Source organism: Pseudoliparis swirei, chromosome 7, assembly GCF_029220125.1.
Source record: "Pseudoliparis swirei isolate HS2019 ecotype Mariana Trench chromosome 7, NWPU_hadal_v1, whole genome shotgun sequence".
Classification (NCBI taxonomy): domain Eukaryota; kingdom Metazoa; phylum Chordata; class Actinopteri; order Perciformes; family Liparidae; genus Pseudoliparis; species Pseudoliparis swirei.
Window position 1 is genome coordinate 18199414 of NC_079394.1, and position 17880 is coordinate 18217293.

At 46.0% G+C, this 17880-nt stretch overlaps 2 protein-coding genes across 8 annotated transcripts; one reads left to right on the forward strand and one right to left on the reverse strand.

The window, feature by feature from the left end:
• Window positions 1-660: 660 nt before the first annotated feature.
• si:ch211-225b11.4 (thyroid adenoma-associated protein homolog) lies at window positions 661-13940 on the reverse strand. 6 transcript variants are annotated; one of them, XM_056420085.1, is made up of 32 exons: window positions 13238-13938; window positions 11614-11719; window positions 11349-11529; window positions 11182-11268; window positions 11072-11099; window positions 10837-10985; window positions 10619-10741; window positions 10398-10518; window positions 10069-10214; window positions 9912-9996; window positions 9696-9832; window positions 9319-9516; window positions 8523-9237; window positions 8060-8212; window positions 7786-7895; window positions 7540-7700; window positions 7293-7462; window positions 7037-7201; window positions 6790-6938; window positions 6530-6667; window positions 6334-6438; window positions 6043-6243; window positions 5804-5954; window positions 4976-5228; window positions 4046-4282; window positions 3727-3931; window positions 2924-3115; window positions 2149-2408; window positions 1886-2041; window positions 1534-1800; window positions 1221-1423; window positions 661-1151 (listed from the first exon to the last, which is right to left on the reverse strand). In XM_056420085.1, the coding sequence occupies exons 1-32, from the start codon at window positions 13470-13472 to the stop codon at window positions 868-870; spliced, it is 5871 nt and encodes a 1956-aa protein (XP_056276060.1). In that variant the 5' UTR covers window positions 13473-13938; the 3' UTR covers window positions 661-867. The 6 variants fall into 6 exon arrangements, with proteins under 6 accessions (XP_056276060.1, XP_056276059.1, XP_056276062.1 ...); XM_056420086.1 differs by having other exon boundaries at window positions 1054-1171; window positions 13238-13940; XM_056420084.1 differs by having other exon boundaries at window positions 661-1423; window positions 13238-13939.
• On the forward strand, window positions 12314-17822 carry tctn2 (tectonic family member 2). 2 transcript variants are annotated; one of them, XM_056420091.1, is made up of 18 exons: window positions 12315-12465; window positions 12686-12799; window positions 13948-14018; window positions 14176-14377; window positions 14477-14577; window positions 14688-14887; window positions 14991-15111; window positions 15208-15361; window positions 15463-15540; window positions 15627-15749; window positions 15857-15931; window positions 16064-16162; window positions 16288-16405; window positions 16488-16591; window positions 16746-16893; window positions 17030-17173; window positions 17292-17380; window positions 17555-17822. In XM_056420091.1, the coding sequence occupies exons 1-18, from the start codon at window positions 12375-12377 to the stop codon at window positions 17662-17664; spliced, it is 2142 nt and encodes a 713-aa protein (XP_056276066.1). In that variant the 5' UTR covers window positions 12315-12374; the 3' UTR covers window positions 17665-17822. The 2 variants fall into 2 exon arrangements, with proteins under 2 accessions (XP_056276068.1, XP_056276066.1); XM_056420093.1 differs by lacking the exon at window positions 16064-16162 and having other exon boundaries at window positions 12314-12465.
• The last annotated feature ends 58 nt before the right edge of the window (window positions 17823-17880 follow it).

Below are 17880 nucleotides of genomic sequence, written 5' to 3' on the forward strand. Positions count from 1 at the left end.
TTGACAAGAAGTGACAAACTAGCTGTTCATTTGGGCCTTAGTAACAGGTAAATATACATTGCATACGCTTTATGTATGCATCATTAAGGCAAGCTTGAAGTCATAGCCGTCCAAATGCTCATCAGGACAATACTTTATGCATACCCAACAGGAACCGCCACTGAAGTACAAATACCGTATGTACACGGTAAAGTAAGTGAAGCAGTAACAAACTAACTCTGCTGGTTTACAGTCAGTTTGTCGTGTCAGATATTATTCTGAGAATTCAATCACCTCCGTGTTACTGGTTGTTTAATACAGAGAGCCGCCCAGCCTGAACAAAAGCAGTGAGCTGGTGATGTAAGACTGCTCCAGTGTGTGGTCTGTTGCGGAGCAACCGACAGCTCCATATCAGATCCAGTTAATCATCTTCAGGCCTCACGTGGTGGGAAAATGGGACACTTATCCAGGCAGAATGTCTCTAATGGAGCATCAAAACATACATTATATTCCCCTGCTGGTCACTAAGTAGCCAATTTCTCCAGAGGCCTTCGCATCACATCCCTGCATCAGTTTGAGCTTCTGTTGCCGCTGAGACTTGGCAAACAACTGACCACAGTTATTCTGGTGGCTGTACCCTCATAAGAAAAGCTTAATACCATAAAAAACTACAAGTAAATGCAACGTTATGAACTTTTATTTAAAGCATTGTAGAAAAAAACACAAGTATAGATCTTCTCAGGAACATGGCACCTAATGGCCACTGGGTCTCTTCCTGGACTGCAGCCACTGAGCTCTCACTTTAGTCAGCCTGCTCAGCGCTGGTGTTCTGCAGCATCAGCAGTTCAACTACTCATTCAAGAGTGAGGCTGCACATTAGGATGTCATTCAGCAGGTGTTTTCATCCCGGGCCTCATCGTCTTTGTTCCGTCGCAGCTCTCCAGCCACAGCAGCTGTTACAGCCGAGTGAAAGTGGACACCGCTCTGACAGAGTAGATTACAGACGTCCTGTAAACTCGCCTGCAGCGCCGAAGGATCACAAAGGCGCCGCACGTCGTCAGACGTATTCGACAGCCGGAGGAGAAAGGCAGCCCTGGTAACCAGGCCGCACAGGTTGCCGTGGAAACGGGGGTCCACGAGGAGCGCCAGCCAGGCCGGGGTCAATGTCTCAGCTGATGAGGATAAATATTTGCTTTGGTAATTTTGAATGTGATTTCCATCAACCCTCTTCTTATAGTCACCTGGCTGGAGCTCTTTGCAGACTGCGAGGCCGCCTCGAACCTGTGCAGCGCTCTCCTCGGCCCATGCGCTCAGCCGCTGCGCCACAGCCGAGGATTCAGAGGATTTTTCCGCCATGTGCAGCAGGTAAGGCAGCACATGTGCAGCCATCACGGAGGGCTCTGCAAACACGTTGGCCTCATCCTGCTCGTACAGACTGGAGCGCCTGAAGGAAGAAAGCGCAACAGTAACATGTAATGTAATGTAATGTAATGTAACGGTTCAGCCACACGGCGGCTGTTTGTTCAACTGCATTAAGTCAGCGAGGTAACAAACCCCGTCTCTGAAGCCTCTCTCAGCACAGATCTGAGGTCAGCCTGCGGCAGGTGACACAGCAGCACCTCTAGTGTGCCAGGAGTATCCCAGCATTCCTCCAGCAGCAGGTCCAGTAGGAGCGGTAAAGCCTGGTTAACCTGCATCAGGTAGACGCTCCTTTGGCTTCCTCCTGTTCTCACGTGGTGCAGCGTGGAGGTGAAACGGGCCGCTTTCATCCTCACCTGCTGGCTTTGGTCCTGCAGCAAGTAGAGGCCGGTGTTGATCGACCTAAACCAAGAAGGTTCAACAGTTCTTATTTGTACTCATCAGAGAGAATCATTTGATCGACGACACTATTTGACTTCATTCACACCTGCTCACGATGGCCGGCAGAGCGCTGTGGCTCTGTAGAGGAACTCCAGCCACACATAGAGCGTCAGCGCACGCCATCCTGAGCACTTCAGGTGCGTCTGGGCATCGGTGGCGCTCCAAGATGCTACACCAGCGGTGGAACACGGATATCTTTACACTGGTTGACACAACGATAAGAAGGAAGTCAGAGCTGCAGGTACAAATCTTCCAGTACATTATGTGACTCTATACTGCAGTACAAAAGACAGTGAAACGTGTAAAAACCTGGAGCCTGAAGCCTGGGAAAGCAGCAGACTAGCAGCATACAGAGCCTGGGATAGAAACTCTGGCCCCCCTCGCTGGTCCTCCAAGTCCTCAAGCAACAAATCCAGACACTCCAATAGAACTGGCTCCTCCAATGGGGCCGACGGGGGAACATGTCGAGGCAACGTACACTCGCCTACGGCCATCACTGTGACCAGAGCTGTGAGGAAGGTCCTGCGGTACTCCACACTGCCGCTCAGCAAAGCCTCCCTCAGGTTGGACTGGAGATGAAGAGCATTAGTAGAGTCCTGGGAAGCTACTTGTCGCATGATCAACGTGCCGTTACAGGCCAGGTACAGCCAGACTGGCTTGCACGTATGATATCACACTAATGTAAATTCAATTCCAATATTTGAACTATTTCCTCAACAAAACACTGACAACTTTCCATTCAACATTAGTAGAGTTCTTATCACAGGTATCTTAAAGAGAGTCAGATAAACACTGGATGGACACTGAAAGGCACACCTGGGTGGTCTAGATAATGTAATATGATGCCGAGTTGATCTAAATTCACTACATGAACAGCAAATAATAAAAGCTTATAGACACACCCTTTCCTAAATTTAAAGGGAAAAACAATATGTCCAGCCAGATTAAGATGGCATTGCATTTAAGCTTTCCCAATGTCCTCCCTTTGTACTGTAAGGAGGTTGTTAAACTGAAAGCTGTTAGACTGTTTTTTTAAACGGTTGTTTTCTTCAAGCAAAAATCTAGGGAGCAGCTCATGTCTCACCTGCAGCACCCTCTGGATCACCTCTTTCAAGCCGCTCTGCTGTGGCCCCCGCCGCTCATCCACCACCCACGTGACCAGCGAGAGCCTCAGATCAGGGCTCGACGCCGAGAAGTTGTCCCACATTTGACCTGCACACTTTAGATCTGCACATAGAAATTGGATGGCTTGTTGATGGAAGGATGGCAACCCGACCTGCAGAGGTGACAGAGAGAAAGCCTGAGAAGACATATCTGCTGGGGCATCCTGGTGCCCTTTGGTTAAAAGCCCCTGAAGGCGTAGTGGGATCCGACATCAATGCAGCACTTTGTGCCAAAGTTGGAACCGTTTTGTATGAAACAAAAAGGTCACAATGAGTTCTTTATTATCCGACAAGGGTGAATTAGTTTGGCCCTGTACATGAAGACTCATTAAAGTCATCTGTAAAAACAATAGCATAAAACACAAGACCACAACACACTCATAAAACACATTCTATCACATCTTTGAGGCCATTGGTCCCACCTCTCCACCACTGATGAGACAGCCGAAATGTTTCAAGTGTTGACGACATAATATAATACATGAAAAGGCAAAGACGTCGCGTTCAGCGCTTCGTCACACTGTTTGTAGCAGAGAGTAAATAAATACACGGCCCTCCCATCGCAAATAATAATAGATATAATATAATGCTGGCCTCAAGAAATAATTCGACTCAGCTAATCTGCTTCATCATCATCATCATGTCGATGTGGTTTGATCACATTGGTTTGACAACATAAAGTTCTAACATTTAATTGAAATGTTGGTAAATGTGTGTCACTGACCTGACGCTCCGGTTGAGGGGTGAGGAGGTCATGGCGGAGTGTGGACCTGAGCTGTGACAGGAAGGCCTCACAGCAGAGTCTCCTGAGTGAGGCTGCCACCCCGAGGTAGGCCGCTCTCACTAGGGGGCAGCGTTGAGCTTCAGTCACCAGCCACATCGAGGCCTCCACTCTGCTCAGCACCTCGCACAGGTCAGCTGAAGGGTCACTGGGTGGAGGAACACAGCAGGATTTCAAAGATGGCGTCGGTGAATGAACACAGCTGGCCTTTGAAAAGCCTGAAAGTGTGGGATGAAAGACTAAACTGCTCTTTCAGTCTCACCTGACTGCGCAGAGGGCTCTCTCCAGAGTCGCTCGGATCTGCAGCAGCTGTCCGTGGAGCCGGTTGTGGCCGCAGCGCTCCTGTGGACGGGGCAGCTGAGCCGTCAGCTTGATGAGGATGGCCATGTAGTCTGAGGGCGGTGTCATGGCAACCAAAGCCTTCGAGGCCATCACTCTCACACTGTAAATAGGACTGGCTGACAGCTGGAGCAAAGGAGGCAGGAAGTCCGACAACGTTCTGGGAGAGAAGACATTCACTCAGTCCAATGATATTCATAAATGAACACCAGCGTATAGGATACTGACCTATCAAAGGAATGTTTCAACAGTTTGGGAAACTCACGTAGTTGCGTTAAATGACCAAATCTGCTTACTAATTAAAACATTAATCAGTATTGTGTTGCTGTTTGTTTGTTGTTTAATCTATACAAAAGTAGTGTCGCCAAAAAAGTGTAAAAATTGACAATCCACCATTTTACTGGGGCCATGTGCTGGAGCATTTCTTGGCTGGGAGTGATTACCAATTTTGTTTTGACGAGCAAGAGAGATTGGTGCGTTGATATAATTGGATGGATTTTGTTCCTTTTGGACCGAACCAGGCTACTCGTTTCCCGTCTTCATGCGAGGCTAAGCTACAGATGTATTGAACATATATAAGAGGGAAGTGTATCTTCTCATAGCACCCATGGCAAGAAAGCAAATAACAGATTTCCCAAAATGGCAAACTAGCTGTCCCCAGTCAAAAATAATCAGTTCATTTGAATTCCACTCAAACACGAGAACAGCTTTCTTGTTTACTTCTCCACGCGAGCAACTTATTGAATACACTGGTGTAACATTTGGCTGGAATAAAAACATACATCGTCTCAGCGGGGATGAAAACCACTGCTGTAAAGAATTGAAGTCGTAAACCTGACTCAACAGTTCTCACTCGGTTGAGTCTTGGACGCCCGGCTGCAGTTGGGCTAACAGAGTGAGGACAGGAAAGAGCGAGGGTTGGAGGTGAAGCTTGGCCTCATTGGATGGACCCTGGAGGTCTCGAGCTGCCCCTCTCAGCTCGCCCAGGAGGAAGGGCTGAAGCGCAGAGTAGTGGAAGAAGAAGGCGCGGGGGGACATGCCGTGCTGGGTGGAGCCCCCGTCCTCACTGCTGGGCCGCTGGCCGAGCATCCGCGAGCACAGAGAGCCTGGAAACAGATCAGATGGACTGTTCTACGAGCTGAACAAAACAGAGGATTCATTCATTATTCTGATGATTGATTCATTTGTTTTTGAAGCCCCAAAAAAGAAAAAGAATCACCGGTTCCAGAACCTAAAATTCTAGTTTTGGCAAGCTAGTAAACTGAATAAATAAAAACGGATCATTTGGATTTGGAAATTACAACGAGCAGCTTGTATTAGGGGCGGCTGTAGCTCAGTGGGGTAAGAGGGCCGTCCTGCAACCGCAAGGTTGTGGGTTCGATCCCCGCTCTCCCCATTAGTTGCAAGTCGAAGTGTCCTTGAGCAAGGCACTGAACCCCCAGTTGCTTCCCGGGCGCTTCACCGTAGCCCACTGCTCCTTAATAACTAAGGATGGGTTAAATGCAGAGAACTAATTTCCCCTTGGGGATTAATAAAAGTGTATATTATTATGTTTTGCCATTTTATAGGATGAACGATTAACCAATTTATGCAGAATATAATGGACGGATGAACCGATAAGCCCTAGCCCGAATGCGATCCTATAGATGATGAACATGAACAGAAAGTAATTGTGTCTGACTGTAAAGTTGCAGAGCAGCGTTCCTCATGGCCCAGAAGGGAGAGCTGAGCAGGGTGAGTGACAGGATGGCTACAGCCGGAGCGAACTGAAGGACAGCTACTCCCAGACCAGAACCACGGACCAGGGCCTGCAGAGTGTGAACCGCACACACCTGTGAGGGAAAGCACAAATGCGTGACCACATCAGTCTCTGTGCTTTTAAAGACCAGAAGCCTCGTTATCGTGGCTGCGTCCACAAACCTGTGGCAGGTCCAGCGTTTGGTCCCAGTTCTCGGGCAGAGGGGTTTTGGCTGTCTCCAGTAAGGTTTGCATACTGTGGGCTAACAGTGGCCTGGCTTTACTCGCCTCCTCTGCTGACACAACACACAGGATGAGCATGGGCAGCCCTGCAGCCCGCCGGGTCACCGAGGTAGAGCGAGGAGACCGCACAACCTGCAAGCCCTGAAGAGACGGGAAAATGATCTTACAGCCAGTAATCCACCATCTCCATTTATTAAGGAGAAATACATTCAGGAGTGCACAGCCACTCACTTGTTTCAGCATGCGGGCTGGTATATCACCAAGCTCTGGATCATGGCTGCTCAACAGAGAGGCACAGAACTTGGTGAAGCCCGGACAGCATCCCTCTACCGCCCCCTGGGGACGAGAAGTGGGTCGCTCAGAAAGGAACAAGAGAGTGGAGGTGATTCGGACTCGACGCCTCGAAATGGATTTTTATAAAACGTACCCAGTGACGGCATTTGAGAAGAATATTCTTGAACACTTTTGATGCTCTCGTTAGATCCTCTTTTGTTAGGAGGCACTTGTTGGGTTTGGATTCGGTGAGAATCTTCTCCACCAGAGAACCTAGAAGGTTTCCTACTTCCTAAGAAGAAAACACGAAAAAGTCATTTTGAGAAAATTGTACACATGCAGCAAATATGCCACGCTGAAACAGTACGTGTTGGCGTATCCAGTTCTGCACATCAGATGGTGCATCTGTTTGACCTTGAGGGAGACCCAGCAGCAGGTGAGAACAAGACTGTGCTCCTCAGATTGCAGGACACACTCCTCCCCATCCTCTTGGCCTCCTCCACACTCTTGGGCGATAAGAGAGCTGATGGCGTTTCCCATATCATAAAGCGAAGGGGGGGCATCTAAGAGAGGACAGAGCGATTTACTGTGCGGCAAATCTGAAATGGAGTGTATACTTTATGCCCAAAACGACTCTTCATTCCGCAGATTGCGCCGTTACCCTCGTCAGTGGCACATGCATCCTGGTCTCCGTACAGCACACCCAGCAGCAGCAGAGACAAGTTCTCCAGCAGGACCAGCACCTCAATGGTCAGACTGTAGTCAAGTGTGTCATAGACACTATTGGGGGTCTCAAGCAAACACCTCTGGAGGGCACTGAGAACACCTGGAACGTAATGCAATTTCATTTAAAGAACTGAGCAACGTTTCAGGGGCTGAACCTCATTTGTGGCAGAGTTGCCGATCTAAGCACTCACCATGTATTGGCTTGGTTCTGGCAGCAAGCATCATGTCAGCCTTGGCTGTCAGATAATGCTCCTCCAACTCCTTCACCAGGAATGTCACCATGCAGGAGGAGTTGGGGCTCCTCCCACTGCTAACAGCAATGTTACCGTTCAACCTGCAGCCCTCAGGCTGGCCTTGGGATCTAGTAGAACAACTGATTAGCCCTCGCATCTAAAGAGGCCATAGTTGTGGATGAAGGTATGTATAGGCAAGGCTTACTTCTGAAGGAGGACCTTCGTCATCAGTGCCCCCATCTGAGCCTCCTGCACTCGAGGACTGCACAGAAGCTGTCTGGTCCGCACAAGAAGCACTGCAGCGATGTCATCCGGGAAACTGTTTGGGAAAAACCTCAACAATAACCCAGCGGAGAGCTCCCGAATCTGTAGAAGAAAAGGAAGAAAAAATGTATCCATGTTCTAAAAATATTCTTCAACTTCATTCTTCTTTATTTAAAAAAAACTATACCTCATTTGTAGAATCTTCTAGACAGCTGACGAGGATCAGCTGTTTTGTCCTGCAGACAAAATCCCACTGTCCTCTTTGTCTGGCGCAGTCAAGAAGAGACCCCATATTCACTAAAGAAATCATTTCCCAGAGCACATTTAAATTTCAAGCCCAAATAATATAAAACAATATATAGATAACATTTGACAGGAATTATGCACATTAGCACCGTATAGTAGAATAAATAAAAATGTGCTTTCTTGACCCTTTTCCCATCAGTGGTGTTCCAGCTTACCAGGAGGTTGTCCCTTCCTTTTCTCTGGGCTCCAGGTGTCCGTGCAGGTCTCCAGCACTGCGCACAGCAACAGCAACGCAGTCTTCTTACTCTGAAAGCTGTGTCCTGGTGCCAGATAGCTGTATGGAAGTTGACCCAACCAGTCAACGAAACCTACATGGCAGACGAAAAGGTTTGGATGAACAGAAAATAGACAAGAGAATGAAAAGGTTTCCTGAAACAAAGACAAACAATGCAACAAAGGCAGATCCAATTAGGCTGGATGCAAAGTGGCCTCAATGACCTGTAATTTGACTTAGCATTAGTAAGGAATATAGAGATGGATAACTTTAGCTGAAACATTCACTATCAACAATGGAAGTTTAAAAGAAACCACAAGTACAGCATGATAAATCTATACCCGTCTGTACAGTAAAGCAGTTTATTTCTGTGAATAGAAAACAGCAGCTGTCAGGTGTCTCACCTATTCCCTGCTCCAGTTCGTGCTGTGCCCTCTTTGAGTGAGTGGCATCTCCTTTCTTTTGGCCTTTCTGTCCTCTGACATGTGCCAAGCAACCGTCTCTAATACGAACCAGAAACCGCTTCACTCCAGCCTGAACATGTTGGCGAAAAGGTGAAGACTCACAGTTTAGGTTCTGAGGAATAAACACTCTCATTATGGACATCTCCTCTGTGGTTGGCGTGTCTTTGGTCTTTGGGCTGCAGCAGAGGAGGTGTAGAGCAGCGAGGCGGACTTTGTCATCTGCAGATCCGAGAGCGAGCTGGAGGGTTTCATGGGTGGAGCTGCCCTGCACAGCCCAGGGAGAGCCTCCAGTCGTGGCTCGATAGGAGCTCACGATGCAGGCCCAGGCGTGGAGGTGGCCAGGGGAGAATGGGTCCAGAGAGTCCAGCAGAGGATCCACCGCAGAGGGGAAGACTTGAAAGGTGTAGGGCAATAAGTGTGTAGAGCTGCTGTTCTGTAGAAGAGCCACATCTGACATCAGCGCCTCATGAAGGACGGACCGCCAGCGCCTCGCCCACTGATTGGCCAGATCCAGCTCGGTGTGCGAGGCGGCGCACAGCTCTCGCCGCTGCTGCTGGATCAGACATTTGTAAAGCTCTGATCCCCACGGTGACAGGTGATTGGTCGACCAGCACTTCAGGAGATGGTTGTGTATTTCAGCATATTGATCCAGCACCTGTTGGATGAAAGAAATGTTAAGACGCCATAAGCACGACATTATGACATTACTAACACGGTAATAACCCGTAATCCTCACCGTGTCAGTTCCCATATAAGGCAGCAGGGCACAAAGGCGATGGTATTTGGCTTTGGATTCCCACGGTAGTTTGATTATTCGCTGAAGTAGAGTGAAATAAAGAGTCCTCTCTGTGTCACAGCACTGCTCACAGTCCATCGTGTAGACGTCCAGCAGGAGACAAAAAGCACTGCGCACAAACTCTGACACGCCTTCCACCTGTCCACGCACAGACAGACAGACGTCAATGAAGGAGCCCGGCAGTAATATTACTTCTGTTGCATTGTTTAGAAACTTCTTAGTGCACTATACTATATACTGTACTATCTAGTAGTCTTTTGGGTTTAAAAAGTTAAGTATTGCCCATTTACTGTTTGAATGTTGTTAATTTGACTCACGGGGCTTTCGGAGTTGGTCCAGATAATGTGAACGAGCTGCTGCTGCAGGCTGCTGTCGTCGGGCAGAAGCCGCGTGCCCGTCATCTTCAAGATGTCAGCCAGACATTCTTTAACTCTCTTCAGCCACTGTGTTAGTGCTGCAACAACAACGTGTCGTATTTGAACAAGTGATCCTGCTATTTAAGCACATGAATAAATAACCTAGACGTTACTCACCTTCAAACGCAGAGGAGTGACAATCCAGCTTCTCCTCACACAGCGCATACACCAGAGGAAACAAACCTTTCAGCAGGAAACACGCCTGAAAAGAGGGAAATGATGGGTTTGCTCATGAAAGCAAGCGCACCAAAAGCTGAGCTTTTATTAGATGTACCTGTGTGGCATCCGCATGTGAACTGAGCAGGATGCTACGTCGACAGCAGGTCAGGAGGCCCCTGCTCACAGCCAGCCTGTCCAACCCGTCCTTCCCCGTCGGGCAGCACTGTACCTGCAGAGCACCAACAGTCAGCAGCCAGGGCTCTGGGAAAGAACAGAAATGAAAGCTATTCTGTCTGCCAATCAAACTCAGTTGCAGTGGATATAGCTTTTAGAAATGGGATAAAAAAGACCAGGTCTGTTTTCATTTTACCCAAATATCTGGGTCCAATTCCAAAAATGCTCTTTGCTCTCGCTATTCGTCGAGCAGCGTTGGTGCTTACCTACCTAAGTCAGAGACCTGCAGCAGACTCCAGGCCGCAGCCTCTGCAGCTCTGCTCTCTGCTCCAGTGTTGATCAGCATGGCCACAGCGGTGCCTGCCAAAAGACAAGTGTCCCGGTTGCTGCACTGCAAGACAAGGCACCCTGACAGTTAGGACAAAGCAAAGGAAAACAATTAAAAGTTATGTTATTCTTTGAATAAGTGACGCTGTGAATCGATAAGAAACCTGTCCAAGTATAATGTCCATAAGAGCCTGGAGGATGTTCTGGACTGTCGGGTCGCTGTGCTCCTCTGACCACACGAGAGGAGCAACTTCACTGGGCAACAGCTGGAATATTTGCAAACACATCTGCAGAGATGACAGTTCTCAGGTCAGTAACAAAGATCACACAACACGTCTACGAGGAATGCGATGGACTGATTCATGAAGCACACTGCTATTACCTTGACCGCAATGTAACCCAGCGGTCCATCTCTCAGGATTTCTTGTTGCAAAACAACCAGGAAGAACTCGGACATCTTCTTCAGCAAAGACAGCAAACACTCTCGCCACACTTCACGCCCAACAGTGCTGTCTTCCAGGAACATACAGGCTAAAAAGAGGTTGTTTTTTTAAAGAAGGATACAAATACATGGATGAAAACTTAACTATAACATGTCAACTTTAGCCGGCACCAACCTCTCTGCAGATCCTCAAAAGACAATACCTGAAAGAAGATGAGGTACAAGTTGTCTACAGTGTCTTTAAGCAAATATATGACAAACACACATCAGGGGAGAGCTCTGTACCTGGTCAGTCTGAACTATGGAGTGTAAACAGTGATGAGTTTCTCTAAAAACTAATTGGTGGGCCACCTTTGCCAAATGCTGCAACATCTGTGAAGCAAAGATGAAGTTACAATGAGACTCATTGTACCGAACGCTGCACTGTGGGCGGACATACTTGTCGGGCTGACCTGGTCCACTTTACGACAGGCTGTGGAGATGTTGGCCATCTGCAGCTGCATGGCGATGAGGAGTCTGACGAGGAGCAGGAGATGACTCTCTTCTAAAACATGAAGCTGAGCCTCTGAAATGAGCCTCAGCAGCTGGACAGCCTCCTCTAAACAGCGCTCCTTACATCTTTTCCCAATACTCCTGTTTACGCAAACGTAATAATTCAGTCATCACACATTATGAAAAACGTGATAACGCATGCTGAGGTTATAGGTAGCTACCAACCTGGAGGATTCAGAGAGTTTATCAAGAAAGAGGCTGAGTGTTCGGCTGACATTTCCAGGTGCTTGGTCCTCGGTGATCACACAGTTTTGCAGACTTGTCAGCAGGTCTTTAAACGACATACTTGTTTTATTTTCTCTACTGTACAGACCTTAGACAGCACGCTGGCAGTCTAGTCACGTGACAAAACTCTTGTTCTACTATTGTAAGATCAATAGTCAGCGAAGAATCACTGTAACATGCTGCCACCTAGAGGCAGACTGGTAGATTAAAAGATATATATATATATATATATATATATATATATATATATATATAATTCAATTTTTTCAGTAGTTGTATAAGATCCTAAAAACATTTTAAGATAATCACTTTCTTTCGGTGTTGATTTACAGGCACTGACTCTGGTGTTACGACTCCCCCCACCTATTATATACGAATTGTAATTATTGATATTACACTGTCATGTAAAGTTGTCAAAATGTAATCGAAAAACATGACTCCAACATGACTCCAGGACCAGTAACGTGTCTTCTTGTGTCCACAGTGAGGGTATTCTAACCTGTGCATGGCTGTAGTGATATGCACCTACCACTCCAGACCGGATGAGGTCGCTGCGGTGCACTTGCATATGCGTTTGTTTCTCCTTTTTCCCCAGAAGAAGAACTTCTCTGAGCGGTGATTGGTTTACAACCTGTGTTGCCAAGACATCGCTCAGAGTTTACAGTACAGCGATGTCGGCTTTATAATCTGACTTTAGCCAAATGGATAACGTGGCTCATATATTCCTTTCCCGTGTATTCATTTCTTTTGTTTTATTCCTCATTTCCTTGGCTCGCACTCAAAACATTCTTGGTAAGACCTCACTATATAAAGCTAGTTATATAGCTTTGTCTAGACGCTTCATTCAGATGTAACGCTACAGGAAAACAACCAACGTTAACGTAACCCTAACCAAACCTAGCCAACAATAAATAACTATAAGAAGACAATCCATAACGTTAGTTTAATTAAATGATTGTTTGAAGCTAGCACGTAAAGCAGTTAATTTAAATGTTACCGTGCATTTTGACAGTTTTCCAGCCGTCGCGTGTCACTGCGACTGGACCAACTATCACTGCCCTGCTGCTCGGAGACACGTCGGACATAGCTCTGAATCTGAGGACAGTGTCTCCATCCAACACAACAGGTGACGTTACACACTTCCTCGTGCTCTCCATTCTCTCGGGACCCGTGTTCTAGGAGATGGCCATGTGTGATATCTTTGTATCAAATCAGTGATATTTGTAAATCAGGATCAGAATTGGTTTATTGCCTAGTACATTTGCAAATAAAAGGAATTCGGTGAGTGAAAATAAACGCAGTATGTGAAAACCAGTCTGTTCTTAAAGTATCAAGGATTAAAGTGAAGAGTTGAGCAGCGATGTGTAAATGTATGTTGTTGTCCTGGGGATGTAAGAGTCCAGGTCAGTGGGGGTCTCAGGCTTTGTTGATGCACTGATGAACTGCGGAGGGGAAGAAACGTGTGGCGTGAGCTCTTGGTCCTGATGGACTGCAGCCTCACGTCAAAGGGAAGGGACTCGGAACAGATTGTGTCCAGGGTCAGAGCGGTCAGCTACAATCTCACCTGCCCACTTCAGGGTCCTTGAAGCAAAGAAGTCATGTAGGGAAGGTATATTACAGCTAATCACCCTCTCAGCAGAGCGGATGATGCACTGCAGTCTGGCCTGGTCCTCAGCAGTGGCTGCAGCGTACCAGACGGTGATGGGGGGGCAGAGGATGGACTCCATGGTGGCAGTGTAGAACAGCACAGGCATTGTCTTTGGCAGGTTGAACTTCTTCAGCTGCCTCAGGAAGAACATCCCGTGCTTATCCCTCTGCGTTATGGTCGAACCCAGGTAGCAGAAGGAATCCAAAGTGTTGACGGGGAGTCACACAGGGTGATGGGGGCAGGGGGAGCTGCGTTCTTCAGGAAATCCACAACCATCTTCACTGTCTTTAGTGTTGAGCTCTAAGTTGTTTAGTCAGGTCACCAGATGGTCACTTACCGACCAGCAGGCGGACTCATCCCCACCAGAGATGAGTCCCATGAGGGCGGTGTCATCTGCAAACGTCACAGGACTGGTGACTGGAGATGCAGCTGTTTGTTTACAAGGAAAAGGAGAGAAGGGCCAAGAACGCCACCTTTCAGGATATTAAATTAAATATTAAGTTGCCAGAGGATGAACCATTCTCCACTTTAGTGGCTCACAAAAAACAGAAGGAAGGCAACGGTGTGACACCACTGTGATTGTGTACTGTCTTTGGTGGTTGGTTAAGGTTTGTTTTCTTTTGCAGGACACATTAGTTCTCCATTATGTGAAAGTGATGTAACACAGTGGGTGCTCACAACGGAGCAGTTAGGAAAGGTAAGCAAAGGCTTACAGTAAACATTTCCATTATATTTACAGATATTTAAATAATGTTTGAGTAAGGTGTGGTTAGAAATGATTTAATCAACAATGAATTTAATAGAGCTGATATTGTGAATATCATGTTTCATGTTTGTTTTATTTGGTGCCCCAGAATGCAGTTCGGGTTCAGCTGAAACTGGAAAGAAATCTGCGCTTGTGTGGCGAGAATGAGACCGACACCGACTGCTGCTCAAAGGCCCTGTGCGTCCTGGAGACCCTTCAGGTGTCTGCCTGCGTGAGCGGCACACCTCAGGCATCACTGCTGATCCAGGCCAAGATTTACGCCCTGTTGCTTCCTGAAAATGCTGGAACTGGTGATTCAACTGAAACTGATCACATTAATAATGGACCTTCACACTAAGAATGAAAGCAGTTCCACTTTTCTAATAGATATAAATCTCTTTTCCAATCAGATAATAAAACGGTCATTCCAAACCAAGTGTACCAGCCCATGGGCTCTTGTCCCTGTGACCTCACATTCAGAGCGTGTGATGTACGATGCTGCTGTGATAAGGTATTTACATCTCGAACATACTTGTTTTTCACAGGAGAACGGTCCATTTTAGACTCATGTATTTCCTTCTGTATTAATCAGCATGACCCATTTATCCTCCACTCTAACAGGACTGTTCCATTGAGGATTTGAAGCTGTTTGTTTCCCACTGTCTCCCCGGGCCCTTTGGTGGACGGGTCTCTCCTACTCCAGACTATCACTGCTCTGTGCAGTCCTCTGAAAACTCCCCAGATTGGTTTCCCTTTTTATGTGTCAACTCTCCACGTGAAAACAACCCTTACCTTGGGCTCTTTTACCAGGGAAAGAAAATGTGAGAAAGTATTGAATATTGTTTGATTTTTGTATGGTTGATTTATTTATATATTTCTGTGACATGTTTTCATCATCGATCTTTTCCCCGTTAACTTGTATAGCACATCTAAACCTGGCCCATCCTTCCAAAGCCCTGTTTTGTCAGCTCCACTGCCAGTGAGTGCTTATATTCAAGGAAGTCCCATTTTATCATTAAGTGACCAGTACTTCACGATTCCACAGGTCAGTTTTTTAATAATGATTTTTTAAATTATATTTTGCATTGTATATGCTGGCAAAGCTGTAAGCACTGATGCCTTTTATACTTCTGTCCCACAGAAGGTGCTTGGGCATTGTGTGAACAGTGCTCCTGTAGCATTTTTGAAAAATGTCCAAGTTGAGTGTGTCACTGAGCTCCGCTCCTGTCCAACTGGATTCCCCTTATGGACGACAACATCAGATCTGAGTTCTAAAGTGAAGAATGGGCAAGGGGGTTGGTATTACCTGCTAAACACTGGAGCAGTGCTTTGATACATTTCGCAGCTCTTTGAAGACATGTGCCACCAATTCTTTTCTTTTGTTCATGTATTCCAGGTGACCTTGAAGTGGATGTAATTGATGAAGTGGCCATTGACATGAGTCTGTTTATGTCGAGCACAGATGCCACTTCAGGTACGGAGATAACAGCATTTAATTACTAAAACACCCTAAACTGATGGTTAACCTCAATATTGGAATTTGTTTATATTTCTCTGAAGATGAGGGGCTGGTATGTGAGAATGTGACCTTAGCATTGGATTACAAATTCTACTGGAAGGGAAATGGCATTACAAATATCACACTGACTCGCATCGTTGGGGCCATCACTTTGAATACAAGTGGTAAGTTCCCATCACGCTGGTCCAGGATTTGGCTTATCACCAGTCATATTTGATAGATACATTTGATGTTGTTGAGGCTAATTTCTGTGGTTTTGTCTCTCAAACAGTCACGTTAACTACAAGGTATTCTGCCGTGTTTCTAAATGGAGAGTTAATGGGTGAACCCAACTCCGGGAACCCAGGTGAGAGCAAGAGAAATTACTTAGTCCTGAGAATGGTTGTGGAAGTTAACTGTTTTGTAGAAAATGGTTCACAGTGCCTGTTACAGTGGGTAACACACACACACACACACACACACACACTTTGAATGACAGGTTATCAGGTGGGAAGGCCTGTTATTGCTGGAACTCTGGACCTTTTGGACAATAATACAGGCTCAGTCCAGAGGATGCCAATCAATGTTTGGAAACCAGGTAAAACCCATTAATTCATGTTGTTGACTATTGGCTCACTGCATTCCGTGTAATAATGAATTATGTATATTTTAATCAAAACATGTTGACTAAAATACAACATAATGTTCTCATGTGTCTAACAGTGAGTGATGGACTTTGTTCCACTGCTGAGATGAAACCTGTTTTGTTTGGGGAGAATTCAACATCGGGGTGTCTGCTCCCTGTCAGTCGACAGAATCTGACCCAGTGTGACCTTCTGAGGTCGGTAGCTCAGCATGAGTTCATATTTTATCCATTGTTGGGTATTTGTGTTGAAGTCCATTCCTATGTATTGTCCCGATAGAGAGGCTGTTACTGCTCTCCAGGCTGCTTTGGTTAAAGCCACATATGTGGCAAAGAGTGGAAATCCAAATCCTCTAACAATGACTGACTGGCTGAACATAAGCTGTAAGTAGAAGCCCAGAAACAAGTTATGCAACAGTTCATATCTATTTGTGTGATGAGACATTTGTTAATAATTATGTTTTTTGTTGTTATAATGACTTTCTAATACTTCTTCTTTATATTCTAACTATATATTACACAAATCTTTAAATTCCAGTTGTGACACTGAACTCAAGCACAACGATGGAAGACACCACCAGTTCCTGCCGTGGGGTTCCATCCCACCAGCATATCCATGTTAGGAGTCGTATCACTGGCATGGTGCAAGGCATACCTCAAAAGGATATCAGTGTTTTGCAAGTCAGGTGTGTATAGACTCATATAAATGCATAGTGTACATTATCACTGCAATCGTTAATCACTTTAGGTCAACGTGTGTCCTCATTGCCATAAATATTAGAAATAAATGTGAATCATGGATCCTTTTTCTGCCATTTATAGCTTCACCCTGTCCTCCTGGACACTGGATTGTGGAGGAGGGGATATCTCTCCATGTATGAACCCATTGGAGACTAAGTTGTTCCCCATCACCTCCTCAGTCACCTTTACTGACATTCCCATCAACACAGGACCACCAAAAACCAGGCAAGATGGACCTTTGTGAAGAGACTTGTTAACTTGAGCCCCCAACAAATGTATCTATCTGAGTGAACGTATCTATGAGCTGCCTGCTTGAGTGTGATGTTGTTGTTTTTCACTCCAGGTTTCAGGTGAACTTCACAGAGTATGACTGTAACAGGAATGATGTGTGTTGGCCTGAGCTTGCCTTTCCCATGACAACATATTACACAGGTATGCATTTATCTAGTCTTAGGTAAACAGTCCTCTGTTTATTTGTGTCTTGTAGTTGATCAGTCACTAAACTATAACTACAGCTCTAAAGCATTCTGCGAGAATCGCTGCTCACGTATGAAAATAGATCCTGACAGTATGTTCCTAACTTACTTCACCTTTGATCTTCCCCAGGTGAGCCTTATTCTCAGTCATTGGCTAAGGGCCTCATCTTAGTTTTCTTCTTTATCACTGCCTCGATTCTTGGGACTCCATGGAGACAGATCCGACAGGCATGGACCTAGTGCTGCTCTCTAAAACCTTTGGGAAATGTAAATACCCCTTTTTTACATTAGACACTTTACATATTGTTATAGTTTGTACATCTTTATGATATATTTGTAGAATGTAAATTGTTACATTGTTGCATCATTTTGTAATAAAAATATATTTTTTAATGTGAGATTCAACCCCTCATCATACTTTCGATTACAACATTATCAACATTCTTATTGATAGAT